The sequence below is a fragment of the Carassius auratus genome, chromosome 36 (assembly GCF_003368295.1).
Source record: "Carassius auratus strain Wakin chromosome 36, ASM336829v1, whole genome shotgun sequence".
NCBI lineage: Eukaryota > Metazoa > Chordata > Actinopteri > Cypriniformes > Cyprinidae > Carassius > Carassius auratus.
In genome coordinates this window covers 5,791,257-5,804,876 of record NC_039278.1, presented here as the reverse complement: position 1 = coordinate 5,804,876, position 13,620 = coordinate 5,791,257, and the positions used below count along the sequence as shown (strand labels likewise).

General features: G+C 38.2%; 1 protein-coding gene across 2 annotated transcripts; it reads left to right on the top strand.

Annotated features, from left to right (window-relative positions):
* The first annotated feature begins 1,015 nt into the window (after positions 1-1,015).
* Positions 1,016-13,620, top strand: socs7 (suppressor of cytokine signaling 7). 2 transcript variants are annotated; one of them, XM_026220995.1, is made up of 10 exons: positions 1,016-2,810; positions 3,463-3,527; positions 3,776-3,880; positions 7,387-7,518; positions 8,917-9,062; positions 9,242-9,410; positions 10,595-10,723; positions 11,394-11,529; positions 12,856-12,997; positions 13,092-13,620. In XM_026220995.1, the coding sequence occupies exons 1-9, from the start codon at positions 1,462-1,464 to the stop codon at positions 12,974-12,976; spliced, it is 2,352 nt and encodes a 783-aa protein (XP_026076780.1). In that variant the 5' UTR covers positions 1,016-1,461; the 3' UTR covers positions 12,977-12,997; positions 13,092-13,620. The 2 variants fall into 2 exon arrangements, with proteins under 2 accessions (XP_026076780.1, XP_026076781.1); XM_026220996.1 differs by lacking the exon at positions 7,387-7,518 and having other exon boundaries at positions 1,018-2,810.

Sequence of the window (13,620 nt, the reverse complement as noted above, 5' to 3'; positions counted from 1 at the left end):
AGGGTCTGAGATTCAAAACTCAGGACTGCAGAGGGGGCTGTGTGTATCCCCTTGTACACTTAAAAGTGCATCTATATGCATGCACACAGTTGTCAAAACCAAAACTGTGTAAATGTTTTTTTTTATGGATGAATATGTGTGTTTATGTGTATGGTGAGTTCAGGTATGGTCAACAATATTGTTTCCATTTAATGGGGGAGGATGTTGTCAATTGCATGTAATATTTCTCTGATGACATACTGTAAAAACACATTTTCCTTGACTGTAATAAACTCCGCTTTTTGTGACGTGAGATGGCAGGTTTTAAAGGGCTCCGTGTGTAAATGTTTGTGTACAGCGACACCGTTCGGTCCATCAATGAAATTGCATGTCAAAAATACAGCGCAAATGAAAAGTCTTGACCACAGAACAATGGGAGAATGTAAACAGTAACTGTATTTTATCTTTATATGCCTTTTAATGTGCATATACAAACCGTGCGGTGATTTAAAAAATATCTATAGGAGTAGATGACATGAAACACTTTTGGAAAGTTGTCGAGTCCTGCAGTTTGACATGCTATGTTCCATATAAAACTAAACAGATTTTTTTTTCCACATTCTTTACAAATTATTATAACATATTAATTTAAATGCATTATATGAAACGGTTACCTTTTACATTCCTATAAACCTTGTTGGTTAAAATTTCCCATTTTATGCGTCAATAATAGGAAAATAAATTATATAAAAAATAATGTTTTTTTGTGTTTTTGTTTAAATAAGTAATATTTTATATATTATTCATAATAAAATGTCCTTTATTATGATATTATCTCTCTTGGTTGTATATAGGCCTTGTGTTTGACATAATGCTTTACATTTTTAGTAGGCTAGCCTATATGAGGATGAGAGTCATTATTCAGATGATGATATCATGCAAGTCATTTGTCTTTGACTCATAACGCAACCGATTTGCCACAACAATTGATGCATCATAAACATCAGTTAGTAAGGCCATCTCCCAGATAACAGCACGGTAAATGACATGAAAGCTGCATGGTGCACGTCACTAGGGGACAGCACATATCCTGCAGCCAAGTGGACAGCAATGGCACCGATAACACCAAACACGAAACGCATCGAATTTGCGGAAGTGAGCGGGCGGGTGGGGCCTCGACGGTAATGTGACCACAGTCGCCGTTAGGATTGCGTGAAACGAAGCGTTATGTATGACCCTACAAAGCCCCGTGGAGATTTTTAAGGCCGGACGCGAAATGAGACGAGGACGTGCGCAATGTTGAAGGAGCGACTGAAATAGGGTTTATATGCACTAATTGTCTGGCGCTGAGTGAGGGAGCTAAGAAACACCAGGAGGATTTACCATCATCATCATCATCATCATCACACAAGCGAGATCTCATGACTGGAGCAATGTGAAACGCTGATATCGCTCATTCCTTCAATATATTGAGGAATAATAATGAACAACGCGCAAGATATGTCTCCCGATTTTGTCTTGATGCGCCTGGTCTCCGCGGCCGAGGATGACCGCTTGGACGAGGAGAATGGGAATCTATCGTCGTGCACTGGACTGACGGTGGCTATCAAGGGAAACTATGACTGCACGCAGAATCACGGCCACATTTCGGCGGTGAACAAAGCTCCGCAGACCAGCGGAACGGAGGCACCTGACGCGGGAGTGATGGCGACTAGACCTGCGCTGTCTATGCCGCCTCCTCCTCTTCATTCAGCCGAGGCCCACGGGTACGATCTCACCCACCGAGGTGGAATGGGGCCTCAGCTGTTGGTATTCAGAAACATATCGAGAGACTCTGAAGGATTTGCCGAGAACAAGACGGAGGATCAGCGCAGGGCTTTTGAGGACCAAGCGGTACTCGCTTCCGAGCCCGGCGCTATGGACGCTCAGCATCCGCCTACATGGACGCTGCATCCTCATGTTGCTACGGACACGGATGGAGGCGAGCTGTGCCACCGGCATCGCTTGATCACAGACAAACAAGACTGGCCTCCGGTGGTGGATCACAAAACGAGCTCGATGACAGAGCCGGGCTGGAGCTGCACGACGGCGCAGCGGCAGCTCCAGCTGCCCGACGGTCCCGTGCTGGAGCTGGCGAGGAAATTCGGCGAGCTGGGAGTCGCTCCGGTACCCGAGTTTCTGCTCAAGGATGGCGAGCTGCAGCGCTGCTCGTGTCAAAGCGTGCTGGGCTCGGCTGGAATCAGACAGGGAGAGGACCCGACCGAGACCAGTGATGCGCTGCTGGTGCTGGAGGGCCTCGGGTCAGAGGAGGTGAACGGCCTGGGCATCAATGCCTGTCAGAAGGCCGAGTCTCAGAACGCGGAGCCGGGGGCGTTCGCTCTCAAGTGTTTCCCGTCGGTGCTGTCTGGACAAGCTATAGGGGTGTCCGGGAGACTTTGCTCGCCGGCGTGTTGTTTGTTACGAGACTCGGTAAACACCAGGCCTCAGGCTCCTACCAGCGACAAACTGTCTCCCGAGGTCCTGTCCCAAGCCGAACCCAGCCAGAACACCCCGTGCTCCAGCCAGGCGTCCACACCGAAGGCCCGGCCGGACAGGAGCACGACCCGGGCGCATCTTTCCGCTGCGAGCGGAGGAGAGAAGACTCTGAAAGTACCGGGGAAATCCAGGAAGGGCTCGCTTAAAATCCGCCTGAGTAAACTTTTCAGAACTAAAAGCTGTAGTGGCTCTAACAACATTTTGGACAAGAGACCTTCAGTCACATTCTCCATATCCTCAGCGGGCAGTTTAGTGGACATGTCTGGAGCGAGCGGTGGGGAACAGGACACGGCCAGGTGAGGTCTTCTGCCCAAACAACACTTATTCAAAATCTAAGCTTGAACTTTTTGTATAGGGCTACACATTTTTATTTCACACACAGGCTACTACACAGACATACCGCAAACTTAAAACAGTTGGTAACAACTTGTTAGGTAATGAACAGGACACCACTGTAGTCATAATTGTTGTAGAACAACACAGACCTTAACTTATTAATAAATCATAAAACTTTTTCTACAAACCCATTGGAAATTGCATAGGGAACATAACACTTACGTTTACCTAAACCATAGCCTTCAACCTACGACTTTTCAGCATGTTGTGCTTCTTTAAATTTGACCCCAAATTATTTAAGATTTCAATGAAAGATTTAGCCTCTCACATATGCTGGTGATGAAAATTTACCAGGAAATGGAGCACTTTTTTTCATGTTTCTTTTAAATATAAATTGTGTTACTCCATAAATATTGAGTAAAAAGTGTACAGTAAAGTTGTAATAGTTTTCAATGTTTCTCAATGTCATATTTGGCCCAAGGATCACAGGTGAATGCAGTTTATTCATAACGTGATTATGTGTGTACTTCTATATATTTTAGACTAAAAATGAAAAATAAACTTGAAATACACAACAGAATGAATGTAAATTAATTTGTTGTCTTTCTGCAGCCAACCTGGACTAACAAGGGCACAAAGTGCTTTTTCTGCAGCCTCTTTTACTCCCGTTTTTACAGGTAAACAAAGATTTAAGGGAACATAATGGGGCGGAAGCTAAAGGAATCCTTGGAATACATGAAATGAAGGCACATTTGCAAACCGCTAATGAGTTTACACAGTGCATGGAAAATATAATGACTCAGGCAAATGATTTGGATGAGATTAATCTTATTTCAAGCCAATCTTTGGAATTATTCTACATTATTGTAATGAATATTGTTAATGTTGTTCTTATGGCTCTTCTGTTTTGTGGCTCTGGGTACAGGAGAGACTGTGTCCTTGGTGGATGTGGACATCTCTCAGAGAGGCGGGAACTCCCCCCACCCTCCCACTCCTCCACCTCCCCCCCGGCGGAGCCTCAGTCTGCTAGGTGAGCCCCACTACAGATCTTCACACACCTCCTAGATCTCCTTCGTTTCTGCTCTCCTTCATTCATACCTATCTGTTTTTCCACAGTAACCTCCTCCCGGTACATTCACTTTATCCTTTTCACTGACACCTCTATCTTCTGTATCTGTCTATGCACATAGTTTTATACGCTACTGTTTAAAAAAATGGGGTTGATAAGAGAAAAAAAAATAAACATGGCATAGTAAGTAATGTATGTAGTCTTGAAAACAGAGTCCCTCTCCTCAACATCCCATCACAAGAAGACTCTGTTGTATCTTTTTCACTTCACATCTGTGATCGAGCACAAGGCAGATGTTAAAGATGCCGTGTCAGCCTACTTGCTTAATCTTTCACTTTGTCCTTTCATTTCCCTGTTTTACTCATTTCATGGTAACAGGAGTCTCTGATTGCATTCTGCAACTCTAAAATGAAGAGAAGCGCGTGAGTGGGTTATTGTGTAAGTCTAGGTGTGGTTTGACTTCAGCAGTATTTGGCATACAGGCCAGCAGTTCCGTTTCTAATAAAGTGAGGCCTCCTCGTACCCTCTTCCAGTACATCAGCTCAGCGTGGCTGTGTGGTTTGGTAGTGAAGACTGAAATGATCTCAGTATACTGGAGATACAGGTATTAGATCTGAATATTCATATATGAAGAAGCAGTCTTTATCATGAGTGAACGAAGATGATTAGGTAGGTGGATTATTCAGTCTACGATTGTTTGAAGTTGATTGCTTATCGTGTTTGGGGCAGTGTTAATTTTGACACGAAATTTAATTTAGTTTTAGTCTTAGTCTTTTGACTATAATTCTTTTTAGTTTTAGTCAAGTTTTAGTCATCTGATTTGTTTTAATTTTAGTCTTATTTTAGTCGACTAAAATTGCTTGGTATTTTAGTCGACTAAAATAAGACTAAAAGCTGGTATAGGAAACAAACTTAACCAAAATATATAAAACACAAATTCAACTTTATTTCAACACAACTGTGTCTTTATTTAGATTCAAAAGCTTTTATGCAGCAACAAACACTGTCATGATAATGTAAACAATAACTAGCTGCCAATTGACCATCAATAAAAGAAAAATAAAGTTAGGTCCAGGACCTTAAAGCTTACAGCTGAGCTGAACAATAAGTGCATACATTTAAAGTAAATATTTAATAAGTTGGGTGGATAAAAAAAGTAACAAGATTTTATAAGGTATTCATTTGTCTAGCAATATTGTATGTTTTAAATACTACAATATTAGTATGTATAATGATAGGATGTGAACATTCACGTTTCACATGACTAATATAGAAATATTTGTGATATTGTCAACAAGTAGAACATTATAAAATATACTAAACATTAGTATTAATCAAATGTATGTATCATAATATTACGTATTAGTATTGTGCTCTCATCTAACTTGAAGAAGGGGCTATTTTACAGTACTTTTCAGTTCGTAATATTTAATGCTACAACCTCTACGCACTGCAGTTTTCCAATTTTGCTTAGCTCAATAAACAAAAGAACATCGTTGTGAAATTAGATTTGAGAAAATGTCCGGGTGGCTCGTCTGTAAATGTCTTTTCAAATTGGTTGTGTTCTTGCCACGAATGAGCGCTCCGCATGCTTTACACTTTGTTTTGTTTTGTTCGTCGTCAAACGCGAAGTGAGCTGTGGACATTTTGTCGCTCTTTTAGACATCACCTCTTCGAATGCCGTCTTCCCGGGAGCTCATTTAAAAACTGAAAACCTTCGCTTCACATCTCAATAAGTCAGGCTCGGATTGGTTCTCTTCTCTCATGCAGTCTGTTCCGTTTTGCCGGTTCTTTTGTTCATTCCTCGCATCTCTCCCGTCTGCTGATTTGATTTTCGTCACAGTCTATTTTCGTCTCGTCCTTTATTCGTTGACGATAATGTCAGTCAATTTAGTCATAGTTTTAGTCTCCATCAGTGCCTTCTTTTTTAGTTTTCGTTTCGTTTTCGTCCGCAAAAATATATTCGTGACGAAAATAATGACGAAAATATTTAGTCAACGAAATTAACACTGGTTTGGGGTAGAGGTTTTAAGCTCAACTGACAGCATTTGTGGCATAATGTTAATTGCGTAAAAATAATTTTGACTACTTTTATTAAAAATAGAAAGAAAAGGAATAATGATACTTGAAAATGGAAGTGAAAGAGGCCACTTTCTGGAGAATTTAGAAGCAGAAATAGTAACCTTATAATTTTGATTTGATAAAAATCACTAAAATTATTTATTTGGCTATACATTTTGTTTGATAGAGCTATCGTAAAAGCTGTAAAGCTTTTAAAGTAATCGTTACAGATCTTTTAATGTTTACAGTGTTGTGTTGTCATGGCAACAAAGTTGCACATTTGAATATAACATTACAGTGAAAAGGTTATGTGATTTCTCCACACTGCAGTCTTGTTAACATTCACATTGTTCACATCATGTTGCTGGACTATTGTAACAGTATGCATTTTAACTTTAATTTAGGAAATTTTACATATGTCATAAATATTTTTAAAAAATCTTTGAACCCGGGTTATTTTATAGGTAACTAAAGCTAAAAGCATAAAAAATCATTAGTTAAAATGAATGCTACCTGAAATCAAATAAAATAAAATAAAACACACACACACAAAAAGCTAGCTGCTGAGACAACATTTCTCATTTTCATTTAACTTAACTTGATGTACTAAACTAACTAAAACTGAAAAAAAATGAATAGAAATGTCTATATTTTATATTATATATACATTTGATGTTAAATAAATAAAAAAAGACAAAAACATAGAACAAAGTGACTTTAACTAAACATAACAAGAAAACCAACAATATAAAATAAAAAAAATCAAAGTATTAATACAAACTACAATAGTATCTCATTGATACCCAAATAACACTTGATTGAACCCCAGAATATTCTTTTATATATATATATATATACTTCACATAATTTCTTCACAGCTGGGAAGAGATGAATTTTCCAGTGTGGTGAGTGTATGATTGAATTCACACACCAGCATGTTGCCCTTGTTGTTTCCCAATGTTGGAGTTCCCCATGTCATACGCTTCCTGTCACGGCGTCTTAGTCTTCAAGTGCTATAAGAGGATCAGATATTGTCACATAATTGGAGGATTTGTCCTGCTCCTTTATGCATCAGACAGGCGAAACCCACGTTCTTCATGCAAAAAGCACAGGTCATTGAATATAATAATCACGTTAATCCCAATACTGCAGTTCGCACGGTATAACCCGGCTGCGTTTTGATTTATGTTCGGTAATAAATGCAAGAATAAATGAAGTGGTCGTCCCTTTGCTCTGAAGCTGAATGGTGTTATGGTTGAATTCAGTCATGTTCTGCTTCCTCTTCATCGTCCGTGGCACCTGTCTCATTCTAATAGACTTTTAGCTTCTGTCTACTCTTCCATTGCTTTTTCTATGCCATATCCTCATCCTCCTGGCTCTGAACCCTACCTCCTGCTCTCTTCCAGACGATATAGGTGGGCCGCAGCCTGGGCCTTTCCTAGTGAGTGTAATGGGGGCCTCCCTGCAGTCTCTCCCTCTGCCTCTTCCTCCTCCTCCCCCTCTCCACGCTACCATCCAGCATAGTCTCAGCCTCAATGGTAAGACTTGGGTGCAGTGGAGAGGGCTGTGTGTGTGTGTGTGTGTGTGTGTGAGTGTTTCAGGGCATCTTTCTGGTTCTGAGAGCAGATCCTAACCTCCCCTTCCCTTTTCAGCAGACCAGCTCCTTCTCTGCCCTCAGAAGCAGCTTTATTCCTTGAAGCGTGGAGAGAAATGCAATAAAGTGTGAATGTAACTGTGGTATTCTTGTGAAAGGCAAAGGCAAAGACTATACATGTCACCCGCCGCATGTATTGTTTTGCCTTACAAAGGCTTCGGTTGACCGTGTGGTTTCGTTTTTCACTTCCTTTTGCAGTTCAGAGAAAAAAGGCAGTGTGTCTAAAGTTCAGAGAGGAAGTGTGAGCGATGTTCAAACTTAAGATGTGTGTTGTAGCATCTTTTGCTCAATGCCTCGTGTAGAAATATAACTTGTGTATGAGGAATGAAGGGGATTAAAGATATGATAACTATAAAATCATAACATGTATACATGTTTATTAGTAGTTGATATGACATTTCATGTGTCCTGTAGTGTGATATGCTATAGGGGAGCTTGGGGCAAGTTGTCACAGAGTGAAGTTGGCATACGGAGAGATGCTTCAGTAAATTAGTAATGGATCTGTATTATGGTTTTATACTATAATCATATGAAATTAGAATGATTTTTGTCAATTCTGTTTCCAAACAGAACTTCGTTGTGCTCTAGCTTTTGAGCAAACAAGTGAACACAATATAGAACACAACTGGGGCATGTTGTCACAAAAGGACAATGTGTGTTTGGTACATTAGTACACAATTTAAATATATATATTTATATTCCTGTCTAACTGCTATAGACAGTTTTATATAGATATATTTTAATAACCTCATATTATTCACTTTGGATATTTGTTTAATTAACAGTTCACAAGTATAACGGTTATAGTCCTGTCATTCTATAATGAAACGTTGGATAAAATGGATAGAAAATTTCAAAATACATTTTAATCTAAAAAGTTGTACACTGTTATTTGTTTTGTAGCATTCATAATGGACAAAACGTATTGTGGTTTCCGGAACAATATTAAGGAGCACAACTGTTTAATACAAATAATAATAGATAATAATAAAAAATAAAAAAAATAATAATAAAAATAAAAATAGATAATAATAATAATAATAATAATAAATGTTTCTTGAGGGGCAAATCAGCATATTGGCATCACATCAATAAATTACATTTCTATTTTAAAATGTAAAAATAAAAAAAACTTTCTTAAAAAAACTGGGGTTTTTTACTGTTTTTTTTTCATCAAATTTTTGAATGGACATTTATCTACTTTTAGATGGAATATTAGTCTCAGCTGATTGCAACTCAGTATTTGCTGTTATATTTAAAAAATGTTGCATTTTTTTCTCAGATGCTTTCTTCCGGGCACTTCCACATTCGACTCCGTCACCAATGGAGACTCCGGCCCCTGGTAGAGTGGCCCCGGCCCCGATCATGTGTCCACTGAGAGGAGCCGATTCCAGCAGCTTCACTGCCAGCTTGAGAGAGCTGGAGCGGGTGAGAGACAACACCAGTTGAAGTCGAGAAACAAGAGAACTTTTTCACTCATGTTCATCTATAGACCTTTTTAACTATGAAATATGACTGGGGTTTCCTGGGGTTGTGGGTTTTGCGTGTTTTTTCTCTAAGCAGCTTTTCAGCATGGTTGTATGGTCATTGTGTGCTTGTGTCTGTAGTGCGGCTGGTATTGGGGGCCGATGAACTGGGAGGATGCTGAAATGAAGCTGAGAGGAAAGCCAGATGGCTCGTTTTTGGTGCGGGACAGCTCAGACCCACGATACATCCTCAGCCTCAGCTTTCGCTCACAGGGAGTCACACATCACACGCGCATGGAGCACTACAGAGGTAAACACACATATATACATATCTTTTTTTTGACATATCAGACTCAAAAGTGTAGCCAAACAACAAATGAAAACCTGATCTTAACCACATCCTCTAGTGGTTTACAGTCTGATTAAAAAAGTCAGTGTTGACTGCACTGCCTGAACAAACAGATTAGATTTCACTACTTGCAGAATGACAGTTAGGCCTAAATTTAGATTTGAATAAAGTCAATAAAAAACAATAAGGTATTTCAAAGTCATCTTAATTCATAGTAATTAAAGAAAATTAAACACTGACTAACAAAATGTTGTTGCTTTTATCTTAAGTGAAAATGCTATTTTTATATTATAGCTAATTTAGATATTGTTTATTATTAAATTATATATATATATATATATATATATATATGTATATATACCTACACTACACAAGATAAAGTTTTCACTCATGTCTAAAGAAATTACATTGATATGGTCTTAAATATATAAATATAAAAAATATTTTTACTTTGTATAAATGTTTTTGGGAAAAAATATATATGTTTAAACTGAAATCAAAATTTAAGGTTTGAATCAAATCATAAATATAATTTGAAAAAAAACTAATACAATTGGCTGTACCAAATAATTTTAAAGGTGCTGTAGGTAACTTTTGTAAAAAAATATTTTTTACATATTTGTTAAACCTGTCATTATGTCCTGACAGTAGAATATGAGACAGATAATCTGTGAAAAAATCAAGCTCCTCTGGCTCCTCCCAGTGCTCCTATTGACATTTGCAGAAAGTCATGCGCTCCCGGTAAAAAACAACCAATCAGAGCTGCGTTCCGTAACTTTGTTTGTGTTCAAAATGTAGAAAAATGAACATAATAAGCGAGTACACCATGAATCCATTTTCCAAACCTTTTTTTTGGCTTGTCCTGAATCACTAGGGTGCACCTATAATAAGTGTTTATATTCTGACTATTTTAGATTGCTTCGGGGGTACCGCGGCGGAGTAACCCAGTACCTTTGTGATTCTTCATAGACATAAATAGAGAGAAGTAGCTCCGGCTACAATGTTCTTCCGCAAGACGCAAGCAGTTCTGTTTATTAACCGCTAGAGCGTCAAAAGTTCCCTACTGCAGCTTTAAGTATTTCCAAAATGTATTTTAATTTTTTTCATTGTATTTGTTTCCTTAAAGTTTGTTTTTAACTCTTCAGGAACCTTCAGTTTATGGTGCCACCCTAAATTCGAGGACCGCTGCCATTCTGTGGTTGAATTCATTGAGCGAGCCATCATGCACTCTAAAAATGGGAAATTCCTCTACTTCCTCCGTTCACGTGTACCCGGTAAGGCTACAAATATCCTGCTCAACTGACAAGACATCGCAGACAGGATTTTCAACAAGCATTTAATTGTTCTGTTTACTGATGCAGGAGGGATAAATAGGGAGAAAAGTGGTTGAAACTTCTTTTTCGTCTTTATTATAGTTGTGAACAAAGGGTGGGACAAAATACATTGGCTAAATATTATATTTGAATACCAACATGTAATTTCTTCACAGTTTTTATAGGGGTATACAGACATTTTATGTGTTTTTGTCTATGCTAGATTAAATTTATGTTAAATAATATTTTTAATGTCATTAAGTCAAATATATATGAAGAGGTTTTCAACAAAAACTTAATTCTTTTTTTTTTTTAAGTAATGGGGCACCAATTTAGATCCTGTTTCATTTAGTTACATTTCTAATGTATTATAGTAGTTATTAATATTTTTAATTCGTTTTTATTTTTATAATTTACTTTTTTATTTAAATTTATAATTAATTTTAGTTTTTTCGATTTAGTTAATGACAACCAATTTTTTCGCTAATGTGCTTGTGGTAGCAATATGCACAGAAGTAAAGGGAAAAGGAAAGAAAAGATTTCATTTAAATTGTTTGTAAAAACCAGCAGCAGGTTTGAGGGTGTAAGAGATGAAAGGTCAGTGTAAAGAAACGTGTGCTGTCTGTTTCAGGGTTGCCCCCGACCCCTGTACAGTTGCTCTATCCGGTCTCACGCTTCAGCAACGTGAAATCACTCCAGCATCTGTGCCGTTTCTGCATCCGACAACTCGTCCGCATAGACCACATCCAGGAGCTGCCCCTCCCCAAGTATGACTCCCACACACTTTACATTATTTGCCTTATTAAGATTTCTAAATCACTACAATTCAAAGATTTGAGGTCTGTTAGATTGCTTTTCAAAATTCTCATATGCTCACTTAAGCTGCATATATTTATTATTATTATCACTGCTGAAAACAGTTGTGCTGCTTAATATTATTGAAACCATTATACATTGCTCGATTAATAAAAAGCTAGGAATATTAGGAATATTTTTACCGTCACTTTTGACCAATTTAATGCATCCCAGCTGAATAAAAGTATTAATTTCTTTTGAATTGTAGTGTATATGGGAGATGCATGAAATACTGGTACTAGGATGTGAGCACTGCTGACCTTCTGTGTTGCTTACCAATGTGAAGTTTATGAAGTTTTATGATTAACTCACCCTCAAGGCATCCTAGGTGTATATGACTGTCTTTTTTCAGAGGAATCCAGTCAGAGTTATATTAAAAATTGTCTTTGATCTTCCAAGCTGTTTAATGGCACTCAGCGGGTGTTGCAGTGCATCAGTCCCAAAGAAGTGAAATAAAGTGCATCCAGCTATAATAAAAAGTGCCTCATACGGCTCTGGTGAACAAAGGCCTCCTGTAGCGGATCAATGTGTTTTTGTAAGAACAATAACCATATATAAAACGTAATAATCAGTTTAATCTACATCATCCTCCCAGAGCTGTTTTTGTGTACAACTGTTGGCGCAAGCTAGATTAAAGTGATCATTACATTTTGAATATGGATATTTTTCTAACAAAAACACATCAAATCACCTTTGTTCACCCCCCGGAGCCATGTGAGACACTTTTTTATTATGGATGGATGCACTTTCTTCCACTTCTTTCGGACTGATGACCTGCAACACCCGCTGAGTGCCATTAAACAGCTTGGAAGATCAAAGTGAACTCCAACTGAATTCATCTTAAAGAAGTTAGTCATATACACATAGGATGCCTTGAGGGTGAGTAAATAATGGGCTCGTTTTCATCTGATCTATCCCTTTAAATCAACAACACAGTTTAACATATGCAAAGATCATGGGATGCAAGTGCCCTGTTCAAAATAAGTATTTTAAAGTAAATTCTATTAATCAAAATGAATAAAAATATGATTATGATATCAAGGGAAATCATCTGCAGTTATTTTTGTCAATACGGAGCAAACATTTAGTTAATAATTTTCAGGGAGTAATGAGTGTATCACATATTTCTACCCAATGTTATTGAAATGAACGTATATACATTTTTTAGTACAAAAAATGAAAAATATTTGCGTACAAAGTGCCTAAAAAAATTAACTTTTATTTTTTTTTTTTCTTAGACCGCTCATTGTCTACTTGAGGAAGTTCTATTACTATGATCCAGAGGAAGAGATGTACCTGTCAATCAAAGGGATGCGCCAGGCAGCAGGTGTGGAAAAGGAAGCCGAGTCTGAAACATAGCCAGATCTCTCCTTTTTCACTGTACGTAACTACAGCCATGACTGATTTACATTCATTATGTTGTACTTAATGCCAACTAGTTTAATTAACTAAATGCAAATGTATTCTCTTTTAGGAATTCTATGTGTGGATAATAGATGGACCAGCGCATGGACACTTCCTGGTGCACAGCTCTGCTCCAACTCCCTGCCAGTCTTCCAGCAGAAGCCAGTGAACATCAGCCGACTGGCCCCTCCTCTTTGACCAACACGCGGACAGAGAGTACAGAGGAGTGCTGGAATACTGTCTACGTTGAGCTGGCAAATTAACCCAGAGACTGACATAACAGACAAAGGACTTGAAAGGTCACTGGACAGCAAACAGTGGACTTAAAAATAATAATAATTTAAACAAAAAACGAACAAGGACATTTGACTTGGGGTACTAGAAAAAGCCTTCATCTGTAGGCTATATTACACTGGAGTTTTTAAACTGGCCAGTTTGTGAATCCGTCTCTGTTTGGTTCTTCTTTCTTTCCTCATCAGGACCCTGGGTGGAGTGTGTGACCCCTTTATTTGTCCTTTCCCTGATTGTAACTCCTTCAGTCTGATCAGGCCACATGAACTGTATTTTGAGTAAAAGACAAAGTAAACTTGAAAATAAGT